The sequence below is a fragment of the Nuphar pumila genome, chromosome 12, assembly GCF_984573655.1.
Source record: "Nuphar pumila chromosome 12, dmNupPumi1.hap1.1, whole genome shotgun sequence".
NCBI classification, from domain to species: Eukaryota; Viridiplantae; Streptophyta; class Magnoliopsida; order Nymphaeales; family Nymphaeaceae; genus Nuphar; species Nuphar pumila.
Genome location: NC_143260.1, coordinates 23497269 through 23513094, shown reverse-complemented (window position 1 = coordinate 23513094; position 15826 = coordinate 23497269). Strand labels below are relative to the sequence as shown.

The 15826-nt window shown below is 40.2% G+C and overlaps 1 protein-coding gene across 2 annotated transcripts in view; it reads right to left on the bottom strand.

The window, feature by feature from the left end:
• LOC149820316 (mitochondrial dicarboxylate/tricarboxylate transporter DTC-like) overlaps positions 1-15522 on the bottom strand; it is a 35143-nt gene extending 19621 nt beyond the window's left edge. For both annotated transcript variants that reach the window (XM_089983790.1, XM_089983791.1), the window contains exons 1-3: positions 15285-15522; positions 14750-14833; positions 9847-9908 (exon numbers count right to left, since the gene is read on the bottom strand). In XM_089983790.1, the coding sequence (XP_089839916.1) occupies positions 9847-9908; positions 14750-14833; positions 15285-15398 (260 nt within the window). In that variant the 5' untranslated portion in view covers positions 15399-15522. The remainder of the gene's footprint in view (positions 1-9846; positions 9909-14749; positions 14834-15284) is intronic.
• Positions 15523-15826: the final 304 nt, after the last annotated feature.

The following is a 15826-nucleotide window of genomic DNA, read 5'->3' as shown; positions in this document are numbered from 1 at the left end:
CAGAGCAGTTCTTCGACTGGTCCTATGCCGTGCAGTTTTTCTTTGACACACCGTAGCAGAGTACTGTCGTGTCTCTTTAGCGTCTAATCGGTTGAGAGGGTTAGCACAGACATGGTGGGTGGAGCTACAGCGATCGAGGGAGCGGCAGGGGCTAGGGCGTGTACAGTCGTGGGAGGAGATGCAAAGACTGATGCAATCAAAATTCGTGCCTTCGGATCACGCTGAGAGAGCCTACAAGGAGTATCTAACCTTGCGTCAGGGCACTCGTACGGTGGCAGAGTACACTGCCGAGTTCTATCGTCTTTCTCTACGGGTGCAGATCGAGGAAACTGCCCGCCAACAGGTCACGAGGTACATCTCTGGTCTCCGTCCTGTTATTTCTGACGACTTTAGTTGTATCACGGTTGAGACATTAGATCAGGCCAGCAGTTATGCCATGAACGTCGAGGAAAAGTTGAAACGGAAGCAGGAATATAGGACCTCCCGTAGTGAACAGTCCAGTCGACCCAAGTCGAGTTTTCCAACCAGGGGAGCGAGCTCCCCTAGGAAGGATGACTCAAAGTTTACCCCTAGAGCAGAATTTAGTAAACCTGATCCGTCCGGACCCGCATTCAATACCCGGTCTAAAACCAAACCTAGTGAGTCTACCATCCGATGTTTTAGGTGTCAGGAGCTAGGGCATGTCGCATCTAGGTGCCCCACTGTGGGCAAAAACACCCATCTCGTCGAAGGTATTATGGAGTCAGCATCCGAGAGTGAGACTGAGTCCTTGGTCGAGGGTGAGGATGAGAGGGAAGTCGTAGAGTTCGACGGCAATGTCGACAATCTATTATCCATCCGTCATGTCTTGACCGCACCTCGTGAGTCGACCCCTGCCGAATGGCTACGGAACAACATCTTTAGAACCCGATGCAACTGTGAGGGTCACGCATGTGATGTTATTATCGACACCGGTGTTTTTGATAACATGGTGTCCGAGAGTGTTGTGTCTACCTTGAATCTGAGAACCGAGAAACTGTCTCACCCCTACAAGGTGACGTGGTTCAAGAAAGGAAACGAGGTTCCCATCACCCAGCGTTGTTTAGTCCGATTCTCCATGGGGGAGCACTACCACGACGAGGTGTGGTGTGATGTAGCCCTTATGAGTGTGTGTCACATCCTGTTGGGACGTCCTTGGCAGTTTGATCGCAAAACCATTCATGATGGTCGTAGGAACACGTACTCGTTCATCTTTAAAGGTCATAAGACAATCCTTCTCCCTATCAAGGAGACGGGGTTTCCCACAGTAGATAAGCCTGAGCGAGTTCCCCGACTGGCCGGACTATCCTACCGGTCTTTCTTGAACCAATGTCAGGAGGATGGTTATTGTTATGCTGTGGTAGCTAAACCCTCAGTGAATACATCGTTACCAGTTCCTACGGACATCAAACCCCTTATTGAAGAGTTTAGCGACATTATGCCAGATGACCTTCCAGATGGTCTTCCTTCCATGCATGTCGTGCAGCATGCTATTGATTTTGTGCCAGGGTCGAGTCTCCCCAATCTCCCCGCGTATCGTATGAACCCCTCCGAGCATGCCGAGTTGTTAAGGCAGGTCCAGGAGTTACTGCAAAAGGGCTTTATTCGTGAAAGTGTGAGCCCTTGCGCGGTACCCGCCTTGCTCACCCCTAAGAAAGATGGGTTCATGAGCATGTGTGTGGATAGTCGAGCCAAAACCGCATAACTGTCAAATACCGTTTTCCCATCCCTCGTTTGGATGATATGTTTGATATGTTGGCTGGTGCTTCCATTTTCTCCAAAATCGATTTAAAAAGTGGGTATCACCAGATTCGTATCCGAGAGGGGGATGAGTGGAAGACGGCATTCAAGACACGTGATGGGTTGTATGAGTGGTTAGTCATGCCATTTGGGTTATCCAATGCCCCAAGTACTTTCATAAATATGATGACACAAGTGCTACGCCCTTGTATAGGGAAGTTTGTCGTGGTATATTTCGATGATATTTTGATTTATAGTTCATCTTTGTCTGACCATTTGAGTCACCTGCGTCAGGTCTTAGAAATTTTAAGGAGAGAAAAATTGTATGTCAATGCGAAGAAGTGTGAGTTCATGACGTACAGTGTCGTTTTCCTAGGCTTTATTGTGTCATCTGATGGAGTTAAGGCAGACCCCGCGAAAGTTCGTGCGATTGTCGATTGGCCTGTCCCAAAGACTATTGGAGAGATCCGTAGTTTTCACGGATTAGCCACTTTTTACCGACGTTTCGTGAGAAACTTCAGCACCCTCATGGCCCCCATCACGGAGTGTCTCAAGGGTACTAGTTTTCAGTGGACGCCTGCTGCGGAAAAAGCCTTTTCTATCATCAAAGAGAAAATGACCAGTGCCCCTGTCTTAGCCCTTCCTGATTTTAGTGCAGTCTTCGAGGTTGAGTGCGATGCCTCCAAGGTGGGAATTGGCGCAGTCTTAAGTCAGAATCGCAGACCTGTTGCCTTCTTTAGTGAGAAGCTGACGCATGCCAGGTGTCAGTATTCCACATATGATGTTGAGTTTTATGTCGTTGTACAAGCCCTTCGTTATTGGAGACATTATCTCATTTATAAGAAATTTGTCTTGTATACGGACCATGAGGCATTGAAGTATCTGAATAGTCAAAAGAAGTTGAGTGCTTGTCATGCTAAGTGGGTCAGCTTCTTGCAAGAGTACACATTTTCAATTCGCCATCAATCTGGTACCCTCAACAAGGTGGCTGACGCTCTTAGCAGGAAGAACAACCTCCTGATGACTATGTCAGTGCAGGTCGTTGGGTTCGAACAGTGCAAAGAATTATATCCCACGGACCCGGATTTTCAACAAGTCTGGGAGGGGTGCATCTCTTCAGATCGCACCCTCGACCCCCGTTTTAGTATTCATAATGGTTACCTCTTCCATGGGAACAAATTATGTGTGCCTGATTTCTCCCTTAGGCCTCAGTTGATTTCTGAATTACATGAAAGAGGGTTAGCAGGGCATTTCGGGCATGATAAGACGTTCGCTCTGTTAGATGAACGATACTTTTGGCCTAAAATGCGCAAAGATGTTGTCAAGTTCATCCAAGGGTGTCATGTGTGTCAAGTGTCCAAGGGTCCAAAGGTCATCGTCAGAACAGTGGTCTGTATACTCCGTTACCCATTCCTAAACAGCCGTGGGAGCACGTATCCATGGATTTTATCGTAGGCCTCCCCAGAACGCCACGTCGTTTTGATTCAATTTTAGTCGTTGTTGATCGGTTCTCCAAAATGGCTATTTTTGTCCCGTGTAAGCGAACCACCGATGCCTCTTTAGTAGCGTCCTATTATTTCAAGGACGTCGCTCGCTTCCATGGTCTACCCCCACACAATCACTTCTGATCGTGACACGCGCTTTATGAGCCACTTTTGGAAATCGTTATGGGCTTTATTGAAGACCAAGCTTCAGTTCAGTAGTGCGTACCACCCCCAAACCGATGGCCAAACCGAAGTTGTGAACCGCACCTTAGGAAACTTGTTAAGGAGCCTAGTAGGGGAAAATGTTAAAACCTGGGATATAGTCTTGCCTCAAGCCGAGTTTGCGTATAATAGTTTCATCAATAGGTCCACAGGCAAGTCTCCTTTTCAAGTGGTTTATGGTCGGTCGCCCACTCATGTCGTCGATCTAGCTCCAATGTCCAGTCTCCCTGACCCCGCCCCAGACGCCTTTGATGCTGTTGAATACATGTGTGATATACATAGGCAAGTCCGGGCCAAACTCATTGAGAGTTACGAAGCGTACAAAGCCTTCGTTGACCAAGGTCGTCGCGACATTCAGTTTCAAGTCGGTCAGCTTGTTTGGGTCTACCTGCGTCCTGAGCGTTTTCCCGTAGGCACTTATAATAAACCGAGTCCTAAGAAATATGGTCCCTTCCAGGTCCTACGACGTTTAGGTTCGAATGCCTACCTAATAGAACTGCCTCCCGGATTGGAACATTTCCCTGATTTTCAATGTGTCTGATCTATATACTTACTGTGGAGACAACAAGTCGTCGGAGCCGACTTCTTCCCAACCAGGGGAGAATGATGCAGGGCAGGCGATACCAGTACCAGTACCATGTGACCCTGGCACGGCCAGGGGACCCGACCCACCAGTTGGAATGGACGATCGGACCCAGCAGCAGGGTCCGACCCCAGGTGAGTTGACTCGATGCAGGAAGATAACGCGCACCTACTCCAGAAAAGGGAAGACCCGTCTCAGCACCGATCCAGTCCCGAATAGAAGCCTTCTCGGGTCCAGGTCCGGACCCGGATCCAGTGACCATCTTTAAAAAGCACGACTTAGGGCTGCGTGAGGCAGTCTTTGGAGAATCACTACAGTTTATTATTTCTTTTCTCAGCAGCCTTGTTTTCCTTTTCCTTTCATTCGTTCTTTTTCCATTACAGTTCGTTGTTTACATTCTTTATTCAACTTGTTTATCAGCAATCTGCCAGAGACATTGAGTATTTAATAAAATCAGTTTCAACTCACCATTTGGGTGAGATTTATTGCTTTTAAGCCTGTTCAGCATCCGACTATACACAGTCGTGCCTGCCCAGCCTTCATCAAGGTTACGCGGGAACTCGAGTGCGCATCGACAAGCGTGTCTTCACTGCTCTTTTCACAGCCCTTTGAAGGCTGCATCAGAGAGACTTTAGCTTCCAAAGTTCCAGTCAGCAAATTGTCAACTTGCATTTGTTACCAACCCTATTGCATCAGATGGCAGTAAGCAATAAAATAGAAAAAAAACATTCGTTGGATCAATATAACCATATTAATGACTGTTTCCCCCCTGCAGAAACAAGCATATAACAATTATAGATAAACAAGAAGAAGCTGTTGACTCCAACAGATCTCCATTATATATACACAAAATGAATAATTATGTTTTAACTAAATTTCCATTTGGGTTTTTCCGAAAAAAATAATATAAATATGAAAAAAAAGTACAACCAGGTTTTCCAGACAATTATGTTTACTAGAAGATGGCCAGTCCTTATAGACAGATCACATTACCAGGGTAAGAAACAATTTAAACAGAAAAAATAAAAACTTTGAATAGTTCAACTCCAAATGATTTTACAAACTGCATCTCTTTGATACTTAAAAGAATATTTTTGTCGATTTCTTTTTACCAGAATGTGACCTCATTTATGTGATCTAATCCTAAGGTTTTTTTCTTTTTTGCATCTAAGAGAAAGGTTTTAAATTTTGATAGGACAGCATGAAACTAATCCATTTTCATGTGTACCTTCCACCTCACTTCACTTTAATTTTTTTAAACCAAACAATATTTGGATGAATATTTTGTTTTCTTTTATATATGGGTATTTAATATATCTTCAAATGGATCCAAGCACTTTTAGAACACCTAAACGTGGTAGTATGTCAATTCTAAATTGGGTTTGAAATCAAAACCAAACCTAATTCAACACGAATTCGGTTGGATTCAGGTCAATAACTTTCATCATAGATCTGCCTATGTTCATTACGTTTGGGCTATGTCACACGGACTCTTCTAACAGGGCACCACACCCGCGTCGCACCCAGGTGGGTGCGACACTTGGACACAGCATCCTATGTATTAGGTGAAGTCCACCACACTGAGGTCCATTTCTATCCAAAAGTAGATTCAGTTAACCTTAATCAAGTCCATTTTTATCTATATTATATATATAAATACATAAATGCACACATACACATAGTGTTAACTTAAAACTGTTAAAAATTATATATATATATATATATATATATATACACCCTCCCCAACTCCGCCTGTGTAGTTATACACTGCCGGTCCCAAGCCCGGATAAAGGAGGAGGGTTGCGGTAGGCCTGTGACAGCCAGCATAAAAACTTTGTCATATCTTATGAAAATGAACCAATATGAGAATTTCGTTGGGGCGTTCCCTACTGAGCGACGCGCTGTACTCTCTAGGCCCGGAGGCAGTGATAAATGTGCAAGGGTTGCTAGGTCGTCGCCCAGAAGCGACGCGTCACACCGGCGCCCGGGTGTGGTGTCAAATAGGCAAGGGTTCCCTCACTTTGTTGGACGGGTGGGGGTAAAGAAGTTAGTCCAAGACCATAAAATTAGGTTAGCCACTTGGAACATAGGGTCTTTAACTGGTAAGTTGGTAGAGTTAGTAGATGTTATGTGTAGGAGAAAGATTGATATTTTATGTCTTCAAGAGACCAAATGGGTAGGTGAGAAAGCTAAAGTGATAGAACCTTGGGGATATAAGATTTGGTATACAGGAATAAATAGGAATAGGAATGGAGTAGGGATTGTTATGAGTCGTCAGTTTATAGATAATGTAGTTGAGGTTCGTAGGAAGGGTGATAGAATTTTACTTATTAAATTAGTATTAGGTACGGATATTATTAGTGTTTATGCACCTCAAGTAGGTTTAGATGATTCCATTAAGCATCAATTTTGGGAAGATTTAGATGGAGTAGTACAAGAGACATCCTATGGAGAAAAGCTTTTCATCGGCGGTGACCTTAATGGACATGTAGGCATTAGTAGGGATGGATTTGAGAATATCCATGGAGGTTATGGTATAGGAGAAAGAAATGAAAGTGGAGAAAGGATTTTAGATTTTTGTTTGTCCTATGATATGATCTTAGCAAACACTTGGTTTAGGAAGAGGGAGGCTCACCTAGTAACATTTAAAAGTGGGGTTAATACGAGTCAGATAGATTTTTTCCTACTTAGAAAGAGAGATAGGGGTTGTTGCATCGATTGTAAGGTTATACCAGGAGAAAGTGTAGCTACACAACATAGAGTCTTAATTTTAGATCTTAGAATTAGACAATGCCGCAAAAGGGATAGACATAGGATAGATCCTAGAATTAAGTGGTGGGCACTGAAAGGAGCTAAACAAGGAATGTTTGTAGAGCAGGTAGTTAAGGAAGTTGATTGGTGTCTCGAGGAGGATTCAGAATCAATATGGAATAAGATAGCGGGTGGTATGAGAAAAGTAGCTAAGGAGGTATTGGGTGAGTCTAAAGGCGGTGCACCACTAGGTAAGGATACATCATGGTGGAACGAGGATGTCAAATTAGCTATTAAGGTTAAAAGAGAGTGTTATAGAAATCTAAGTAAGAGTCGTGATAATGAGAATTTGGAGAAGTATATGATAGCAAAGAAGGAAGCTAAAAAAGTTGTTCGAAACGCGAGGGCTAAGGTATATAAGGAGGTTTATGACAAGTTGGATACCAAAGAAGACGAGAAGGATATTTATAGGCTTGCAAAGATGAGAGATAGGAAATCGAAGGATTTGGGTATGGTTAGATGTATCAAAGATGAAACGCAAAGGGTTTTAGTCAAAGATGAGGAGATTAAGGATAGATGGAAAGATTATTTTGATAAGCTATTTAATGATAGTCATGCTCAAGATCTTGGAGACTTCTCCATTCCTTTTCATGAGATAAATCGTGACTTCATGCGCAAGATTCAAAAGAAAGAAATTGCAGAGGCTTTGAAGAAAATGAAATCAAGAAGGGCAGTTGGCCCAGATGGTATACCTATCGAGGCTTGGAAATGCTTGGGAGAGAAAGGTTTAGAATGGTTGACAAATCTTTTTAACTTGATTTGGCGAACAAATAAGATGCCTAATGAGTGGAGGAAGAGTACTTTGGTGCCTTTATATAAGAATAAGGGTGATATACAAGATTGCACAAACTATCGTGGTATAAAACTCATGAGTCATACTATGAAACTTTGGGAGAGGGTGATTGAGTCTAGGTTGAGGAAGGTTGTCATGATATCGGAGAATCAATTTGGTTTTATGCCTGGAAGATCAACTATGGAAGCTATACATCTTCTTAGACAACTTATTGAAAGATATAGAGAGAGGAACAAAGATTTGCATATGGTTTTTATTGATTTAGAGAAGGCATACGATAGAGTACCTAGGGACGTTCTCTGGTGGACAATGATGAAGAAAGGTGTTTCTCTCAAGTACATTAGTATAATTAAAGATATGTATGAAGGAGTAGTAACCAATGTCCGCACTTGTGGAGGGGTGACAACCAATTTCCCGATAACGGTTGGGTTACATCAAGGATCTGCTTTAAGCCCTTTCCTATTTGCGATAGTGATGGATGAGCTTACGAGATCAATTCAAGAAAATGTACCGTGGTGTATGTTGTTTGCTGATGATATTGTTTTGATTGATGAGTCTAGAGCTGGGGTTAATGCTAAGTTAGAATTATGGAGACAGACATTGGAAGCTAGAGGTTTTAAGTTGAGTAAGAGTAAGACTGAATATATGGAATGTCGGTTTAGTAAGCAACGAAGTAGGGATGGGAGTGTAGTGAAGCTTGGTGAGCAAGATATACCGGTGAATGATTATTTCAAATATTTGAGATCCATCATTCAAAAGTATGGAGAAATTGATGGAGATGTAAATCATAGGATAAAGGTTGGGTGGATGAAATGGAAAAGTGCTACTGGAGTGCTGTGCGATCGTAGAATGCCATTGCGGTTGAAGGGAAAGTTTTATAGGACGACTATTAGACCCGCTTTACTATATGGTACGGAATGTTGGGCTGCCAAGAGACATCATATTCAAAAAATGAGTGTAGCTGAGATGCGGATGCTTAGATGGATGTGTGGAAATACAATAAAAGATAAGATTCGGAACGAAGAGATACGTAAGAAGGTAGGTGTTGCACCCATTGAAAATAAGATGCGAGAGAATCGTTTACGGTGGTTTGGACATATTCGGCGAAGGCCTAATGATGCTCCAGTTAGAAGGTTGGAGAAATGGGAAAATATATTAGTTAAAAGAGGTCGGGGTAGGCCTAGGAAGACTTGGATGGAGATGATAGGAAAGGATATGAATGCTTTGAACCTCACCGAGGACATGGCGTTGGATAGAAATGATTGGAGGAAAAGGATTCATGTGGAAGACCCAAAATGAATTTCTTTTTTGGTTCATATCGCTGACCCCAATTGTTTTGGGATGAAGGCGTAGTTGTTGTTGTTGTTGTTGTATATACACCCTCCCCGCACCCAAGGTTTTTTAATGTGGCGCATCGCCATACCCGCACCTATGTGACATAGCGTTTGGGTTTACATCTAGTCGCGTAGACATAGGACTTCAATCATTCAAATTGTTGTTAGGGAGTGATTTAAAACATAACTATGGTTAAAAATGGATCAAATATGGATATGTTCAAGCTGGATCCACATTAAACAAGATGATGTGGTATTATAAGAAACTTTTTATACAAAATTGGAAAGGACATCTACACATAGCAAAAACTTTTGTGTCACTTTGAAAGAGTTTGTAAAGAAAAATATTTTGGCGAGGGTTTTTCTCATAGAGATTTTCAAAAACTGGTTTTCCTCCTGAAAATCTCAGAAGTTTTAAAATTTATAAATTACAAAAAAATAAGATAATAAAATAATAGGTTTTGCATCAATTTCCCTTTCAAAAATATAAGGAAATAAGTTTGGAAAGTACTTAAAATACAAAAGATACAAAAAATGGCTTAAAATATATAAAATAAGGAAATTTTTCAAAAACATTGTGGAAAATCGTGATATTTTCATATTTGGTGATATTTTGCAAATATCGTAATATTTTGCTGATATTACTGCGATATTTTCAAAATATTACCGATATCAATGACACTGATAAGTAGCAAAATTTTGAATGGTTTGATTTGACCTAGTTGCTTCAAGTTGTCAAATGTCTCACAGGTATTGCATCTAAGGATCACAGCCAAAATGCTACAAGTCCTATTATTTACATGCTAAAAAAACAGTCTTTTATTTTATATCAAAAACATCACAATAAGCCAAGTCATTTACCTGAAAGTTCCAAGGCGTGCTGTTGTATAAGTAGCTTGCCTCAGTAAACCTGCTGATAGCCCCTGTTGCAACAAATCACAAGTTACATGAAATTAGCCATTCGCATTCCTTTGCACCTCTAATCATATTCAACATTCATGAGAATCACTATAAGGAAGCGGCAGCATGAAGAGCAGATAGCCCAAATTCTAATTTCTAAAAAATTACAAACTGAAAAACAGCTGCTAAATAAAATTAACTAATCCAAAACCTGAGGAAAAGCATAAGTGGACTAGTAGATGATAATACTGCCAAGACTCATACCTTAGCTCACTCAAATAAAACCATTGTAAACACTAGAACCAAATACAAAAGCACCAGTGTCAGAAATATCTGGCAGACATGTAATATCCATAGTCACCTATGTCACAGGAATTCGACGCGACACGAGTGCACGTGCGGGTGTGGCACCCAGTGCGGTCAACCCGACCCTGGGTGTGGTCAATGCACCCAAGGTCACAAATGTCCAGATTTTAGACTTTAAAAAAAAAGCCCAATGAAATGGGCTGAGAAGAGGATTAGGGCAAAAAAATTTGCCCTAATCCTCCAGACCCCAACGCTGCGACCCTTCTCCCGATCCTGATGTCGGCGATGATGTCGAGCTACCACCGAAGTCCGGTATGTATTCTCTCTCTCATTCTCTCCTTCAATCTCTCTCTCTCTCCCCTCGTCTCTCAATCTCTCTCTCCCCGTAATACGTATTCTTCTGCCCACTTTCTTGTTCCCAGCTCAAAATCACAGTTTTTTGGTGTTTTTTCTCACATTCAACACCATAGATGTGATATATAGGTTTTGTTTAGTGGGAACCGGCTTTTGAATCACCGGAATCTGACATGAATACAGGTTTTTCTGGTGATTCAAGAATCAAAATCAATGGCTATGAAGTATGAAGGTATCAGTTTTTTTTGCTCATAAAAACATATTTTTTCATCAAAAAATCATGATCCAAGAGTCGATTCTCACTAAATCGAGCATGCTAAACACATCTAACGGTTCAGATCTATCATAAGACACTTCAAAACTATGAGGCAGAATGGGGCAAAACGAGAAATGAGGCTTAATATGTTCAGTTCTCTCTCTCTCTCTCTCTCTCTCTCTCTCTCTCTCTCTCTCTCTCTCTATATATATATATATATATATATATATATATATATATATATATATATATATATATATATATATATATATATCGCAGTTCCACTTGGATATATATTTCGTTCATGCTATATCATGAATTTCTATTCCAAATGGATCGAATTTCTATTCCAAATGGATCATGATTCACTATAAGGGTGTGTAAGCTATCTTCCTGTTTGGGGTTTACTTTACATACACATAGTTGTTGTTATTATAATTAATTGGAATTGAAAAGGATTGAGACTGATTCGTCATGTATCAATTTGATTTATTTTCTTCTTATGACATCTTATGACATTAAGGTAAGGCAGTTGGAGATCCAAAGAACCATTCGTAAATTCACATTCGTTCAATAGTTAATGGTTCCAATTAAGTATTGAATGGCTGTGACTGGAAATTGCTTCTTTATTTTCTTTTTCTTTCAATGCAATCAATAAAAAGGGAAGTTTTTAGGACTTACTATTATAACAGGTTGTTCAAAAGGTATCAGTTTTTTTTGCTCATAAAAACATATTTTTTCATCAAAAAATCATGATCCAAGAGTCGATTCTCACTAAATCGAGCATGCTAAACACAACTAACGGTTCAGATCTATCATAAGACACTTCAAAACTATGAGGCAGAATGGGGCAAAACGAGAAATGAGGCTTAATATGTTCAGTTCTCTCTCTCTCTCTCTCTCTCTCTCTCTCTCTCTCTCTCTCTCTCTCTCTCTCTCTCTCTCTCTCTCTCTATATATATATATATATATATATATATATATATATATATATATATATATCGGATTCCTTTAAAACTCTTATTTACATGTGTTTAATGCTTAATCCAAATCTGTAGATATGTTTATAACTATGTCACATGGGTGCGGGTGCAGGTGCGGGGATTCGGCACATCCAAAAAAACCCGGTGCGGCAGGGGCAAAAATGTGTGTGTATATATATATATACCGTAGGTTCCCCCGGCGCGGGTCGGGGTCCAGTTATCGACCCAGCCTGCTGCGTTCTGCTGACTGTCATGATCCCTAGTCTTCACGAAAAAAAATATTAGCAAAGGTTTGATGTGGTTTGTTGGAGAGAGTCTTTACGAGGCCTACGGCTCCACTGCCACTGCCTAGGGTTCTTCAAATTTCATTTTATATACAGTTGCACACAGATGACAGCTAAAAGAAATTTATTGAATTTGACATGTGGAAAAGAGAGGTCTACACAAGGCTACGACATCTCGTCAGGAGAAAAGTGAATACTAATAGCCACCAAGGCTACCACCATCATTATCATTTATTATGGAGAGAGAAAATCCTTGACGAAGAAGGATCTGGATCGTTGAAGCCTTGAAGGATAAAGACTTCAAAAGGCTCTTGAATTTTGGTTTTAATTTTTGAGGAAGATGGATCATCATTTCCAAGTTAACAGTGTGTTTTCCAACGGTGCGAATTAATTGTTTGGAGGCAGGAATAGCATGGGAATCTGGGATGCCAACAAAGCTCGTGGGATGTTGCGGACACAAGTGCCCCTTTATAAAACAAGAGCAGCATCAAGCAACTGTCAGCAGATTTTTTTTTTTAAATTCCGCAGCCCATTTCGTAGGGCAATTTTTCTTTTAAAAAAAATCCAAAAAAATGGACCGAAATGACCTGGGTGCAGTCAACGCACCCAGGATCGGTTTGACCGCACCTGGTGCCGCACCCGCACCCGAACCCGGGTCGAGTCGCGTCGACGCGGGTGCGGCACCCTGCTAGCCGAATCCCTGTGACATAGGTTTATAACTGCTTACTCACTAGGCAACATGCTTTGGACTGAATTAATTTAACAAGCAATAGATAATATTTAAAAAATAATAAATAGTATTTTTTGTTATAATATTTTCATTTGAAAATATCACTAATTTATCATAATATTTTACAAATGTGGGTGATATTTGTGATGTAGAATAGAATTGTAGATTGTTAATTTGATTTATTGCATGCATGATGATGAATTGATTTGATGATATTATGATAATTGTTTTTTATTTCATTAGTGTTACTGTTGTTAACTGTTAAAACTTAAAAATTATATATATATATATTTTTGCCCTCACGCACCCCCACACCCAAGTTTTTTTAAAGTGCCGCATCGCCGCACCTGCACCCGCACCCATGTGACATAGATAGTCACAAATATCAGTATCAGCTATATCTCGGCGAGGCTATTTCTTGTAATATTATAGGTTTGGTGATAAATCTCGGGGTTTAGAAAACAACAAAAATAAGTAAGAAGGTATCATGTTTAGACAAAAAATACATAAATAATAAAAGAAATAAGTAAAAAATGAAAAGAAAGAAAAAACTAAAATGTAAAAAAATAAATAAAAACAGTAAAACTAATTGATAATATCACAGAGAATATCGTGATATTCTCATGATAATATCACGATGTTATCAATTTGGTGATATTTGCAAAATATCATGATATTTTACCTATATTAACATTTTCTGAATTTACAGTGATAATATCACGATATTTTGAAAATATTGCCAATAACTGTGACTATGGTAATATCTGATCATAGATCCTAAAACTCAAGTCCCTGAAGAACCAGGTTATAGTCAATGATAAATTTAGATACATACAGATAAGAGTATTAAATAGTTTCCCATGTTTGAAAAGTCAACACCATACAATTTAGCATCTGGAAGATACATTAATATCTTGACATGGACAAGCAAACCATAGGAAAATAAATATTTGATGTTGTACTTGAGTGCCTGACACAAGGAAATTCCAGAGAGTCAAGGCACTCACACCCAGGCCAAACGAATACAAGTGGGTACAAATTGAAGTGAACAATTCCGAGTCAGGTAGATGAACAAAGTTTCACCCAATTAGATCAATAGAGACCATTCCCAGCTTTGACCCTAAATGCACATGTCCGAACCTGGTTGGCTCAAACAAAAAATTCTCAAAGTCTAAGTTGGGATAAAATTTTGAGATTTTTTGCCATCAACACCAAATTGAGTGCACCGCATGATTGTGCATGCAATGGAAGAGCATCTTTGAGCTTTGAAACTTCATTTACTTATTCTTTTGACAAGAAATAATAAATCTGAAGAGCTGGCCGATATAACTTGTGAATATAATTCATGAACGATTGCATTGTGATGATATGGAAAAGAAGAAGAATAAAAGGAAATGAAGTACATACCAGGTGAGCACTACACAGAGTTAACATATCTTCAATATGACAAATCAAAGAACTAAATCCAACAACATGAAACATCGACAGAAAAGCAAAGGCATTTTCAAACTCCCCATAAACCATGACCATGATAGGTAAATCCCACAACCCTAGTACACTGACTTCCAATAATGAATAAAGAAAAGATAATTCAACATAATGATATCACTTATCAGGACAAACCATGAAATTCGTAACTCCAATAGCCATTACTATCTATAAAAATATTAATAGTATACAACACCACCAAATTATTGGTCCAAATCTCATGAAACAGAAACTCACACCAACTTGGCTGATACACCACTAAACATGAAAAATATAGTAAAACAGATCATAAATATATTTTACTTATAATTTCACACAATGTAATCTTCATGTTTCTTTTTTTCTATTGAACGTGCCACACAAGTCAATCCAAAGAATCAATAACTTTTCCTCAAGAGAACAATAGCATTTCAGACAAATCAAGATTAGTTGCATCCTGTAAAAGATAAAGCAAGAAGCAGACCTTGTAGAAAGCGCCCATGCCCTCTTCCCGCAACATCGTCTTTGCGACATGCAAACCTGATCCTTGACCCAATTGAATTCTAACCTACACATCAGTATTCAACACCAGAAAAAGAAAAGATTATAGCAATCATCTGATTGCAAATCATTCGCTAAAGAAAACAGAGAGAGAGAGAGAGAGAGCAACCTCAACCCCATTAAAAATCCGATCCCAAAAACATGAAATCGTTTCACAAAACTACAATTCCCGATCCGGAGAGCCACTAAACCATAGAGAACGCCAACGATTGAACACATAAAAACAACTCCTTCGTCACAAAACACAGATCTAAACAAGAAAACCTCAATAAATCGAAACAAAAAAGATATGGGTACTCGCCCTTCACCACCATAGCCCATTCCCATGCCCAAATCAACTCGTCCAAAATCACAATAACCAACCAAGACCCACAAAATTCCCAATAAACCGCGAAAAAATCGGACACCCAAGAACTCGAAAAGAACCCGAAAAAACGAAGATGACGAAAATGGGTCACCTTGATCATATCGACAGGTTGAATCACGCATGTCGCCAACATCCCCGAGGCCCCGCCGTTGACGAACGGCTTCACTGTCTGCCAAACTCCCGTTTTGGGCTTCCCCTCTGCCATTCCTCGCTTTTCTGCAAGCGAGATGACCGAGAAACGATGGAGGATCGTTGAGGGAAGAGGAGAGCCCAATAAACGTTGTATTTGTTAAGGCAAAAGCAGCAAACCCTTACCCCAACAAGAGAGGAAAGAAAGGGAGCAATGCCCTCGAGTTTTAATGCTACCGTTACACGTTTGTGTCACAGGGATGCTCCAAGTTACTCTCGTATCGTGTCCTATTACGTACGATTCTTTATGAAAATTTACACAAGAATTTCGTAAACCGTGTCCCCTTTGTCGGCCATAAGTTGACATCGACATGGCAGGTGCATTTGGTTCGCGTAATTACAAAAAGGGGCTCAATGAATTTCTTTTTTGATTAAGTGTTTTGGTGTTTTATTGGTAGTATTTTGTGTATTATTGAGGCTATTATTGGTAAGAATGTTTGGGGT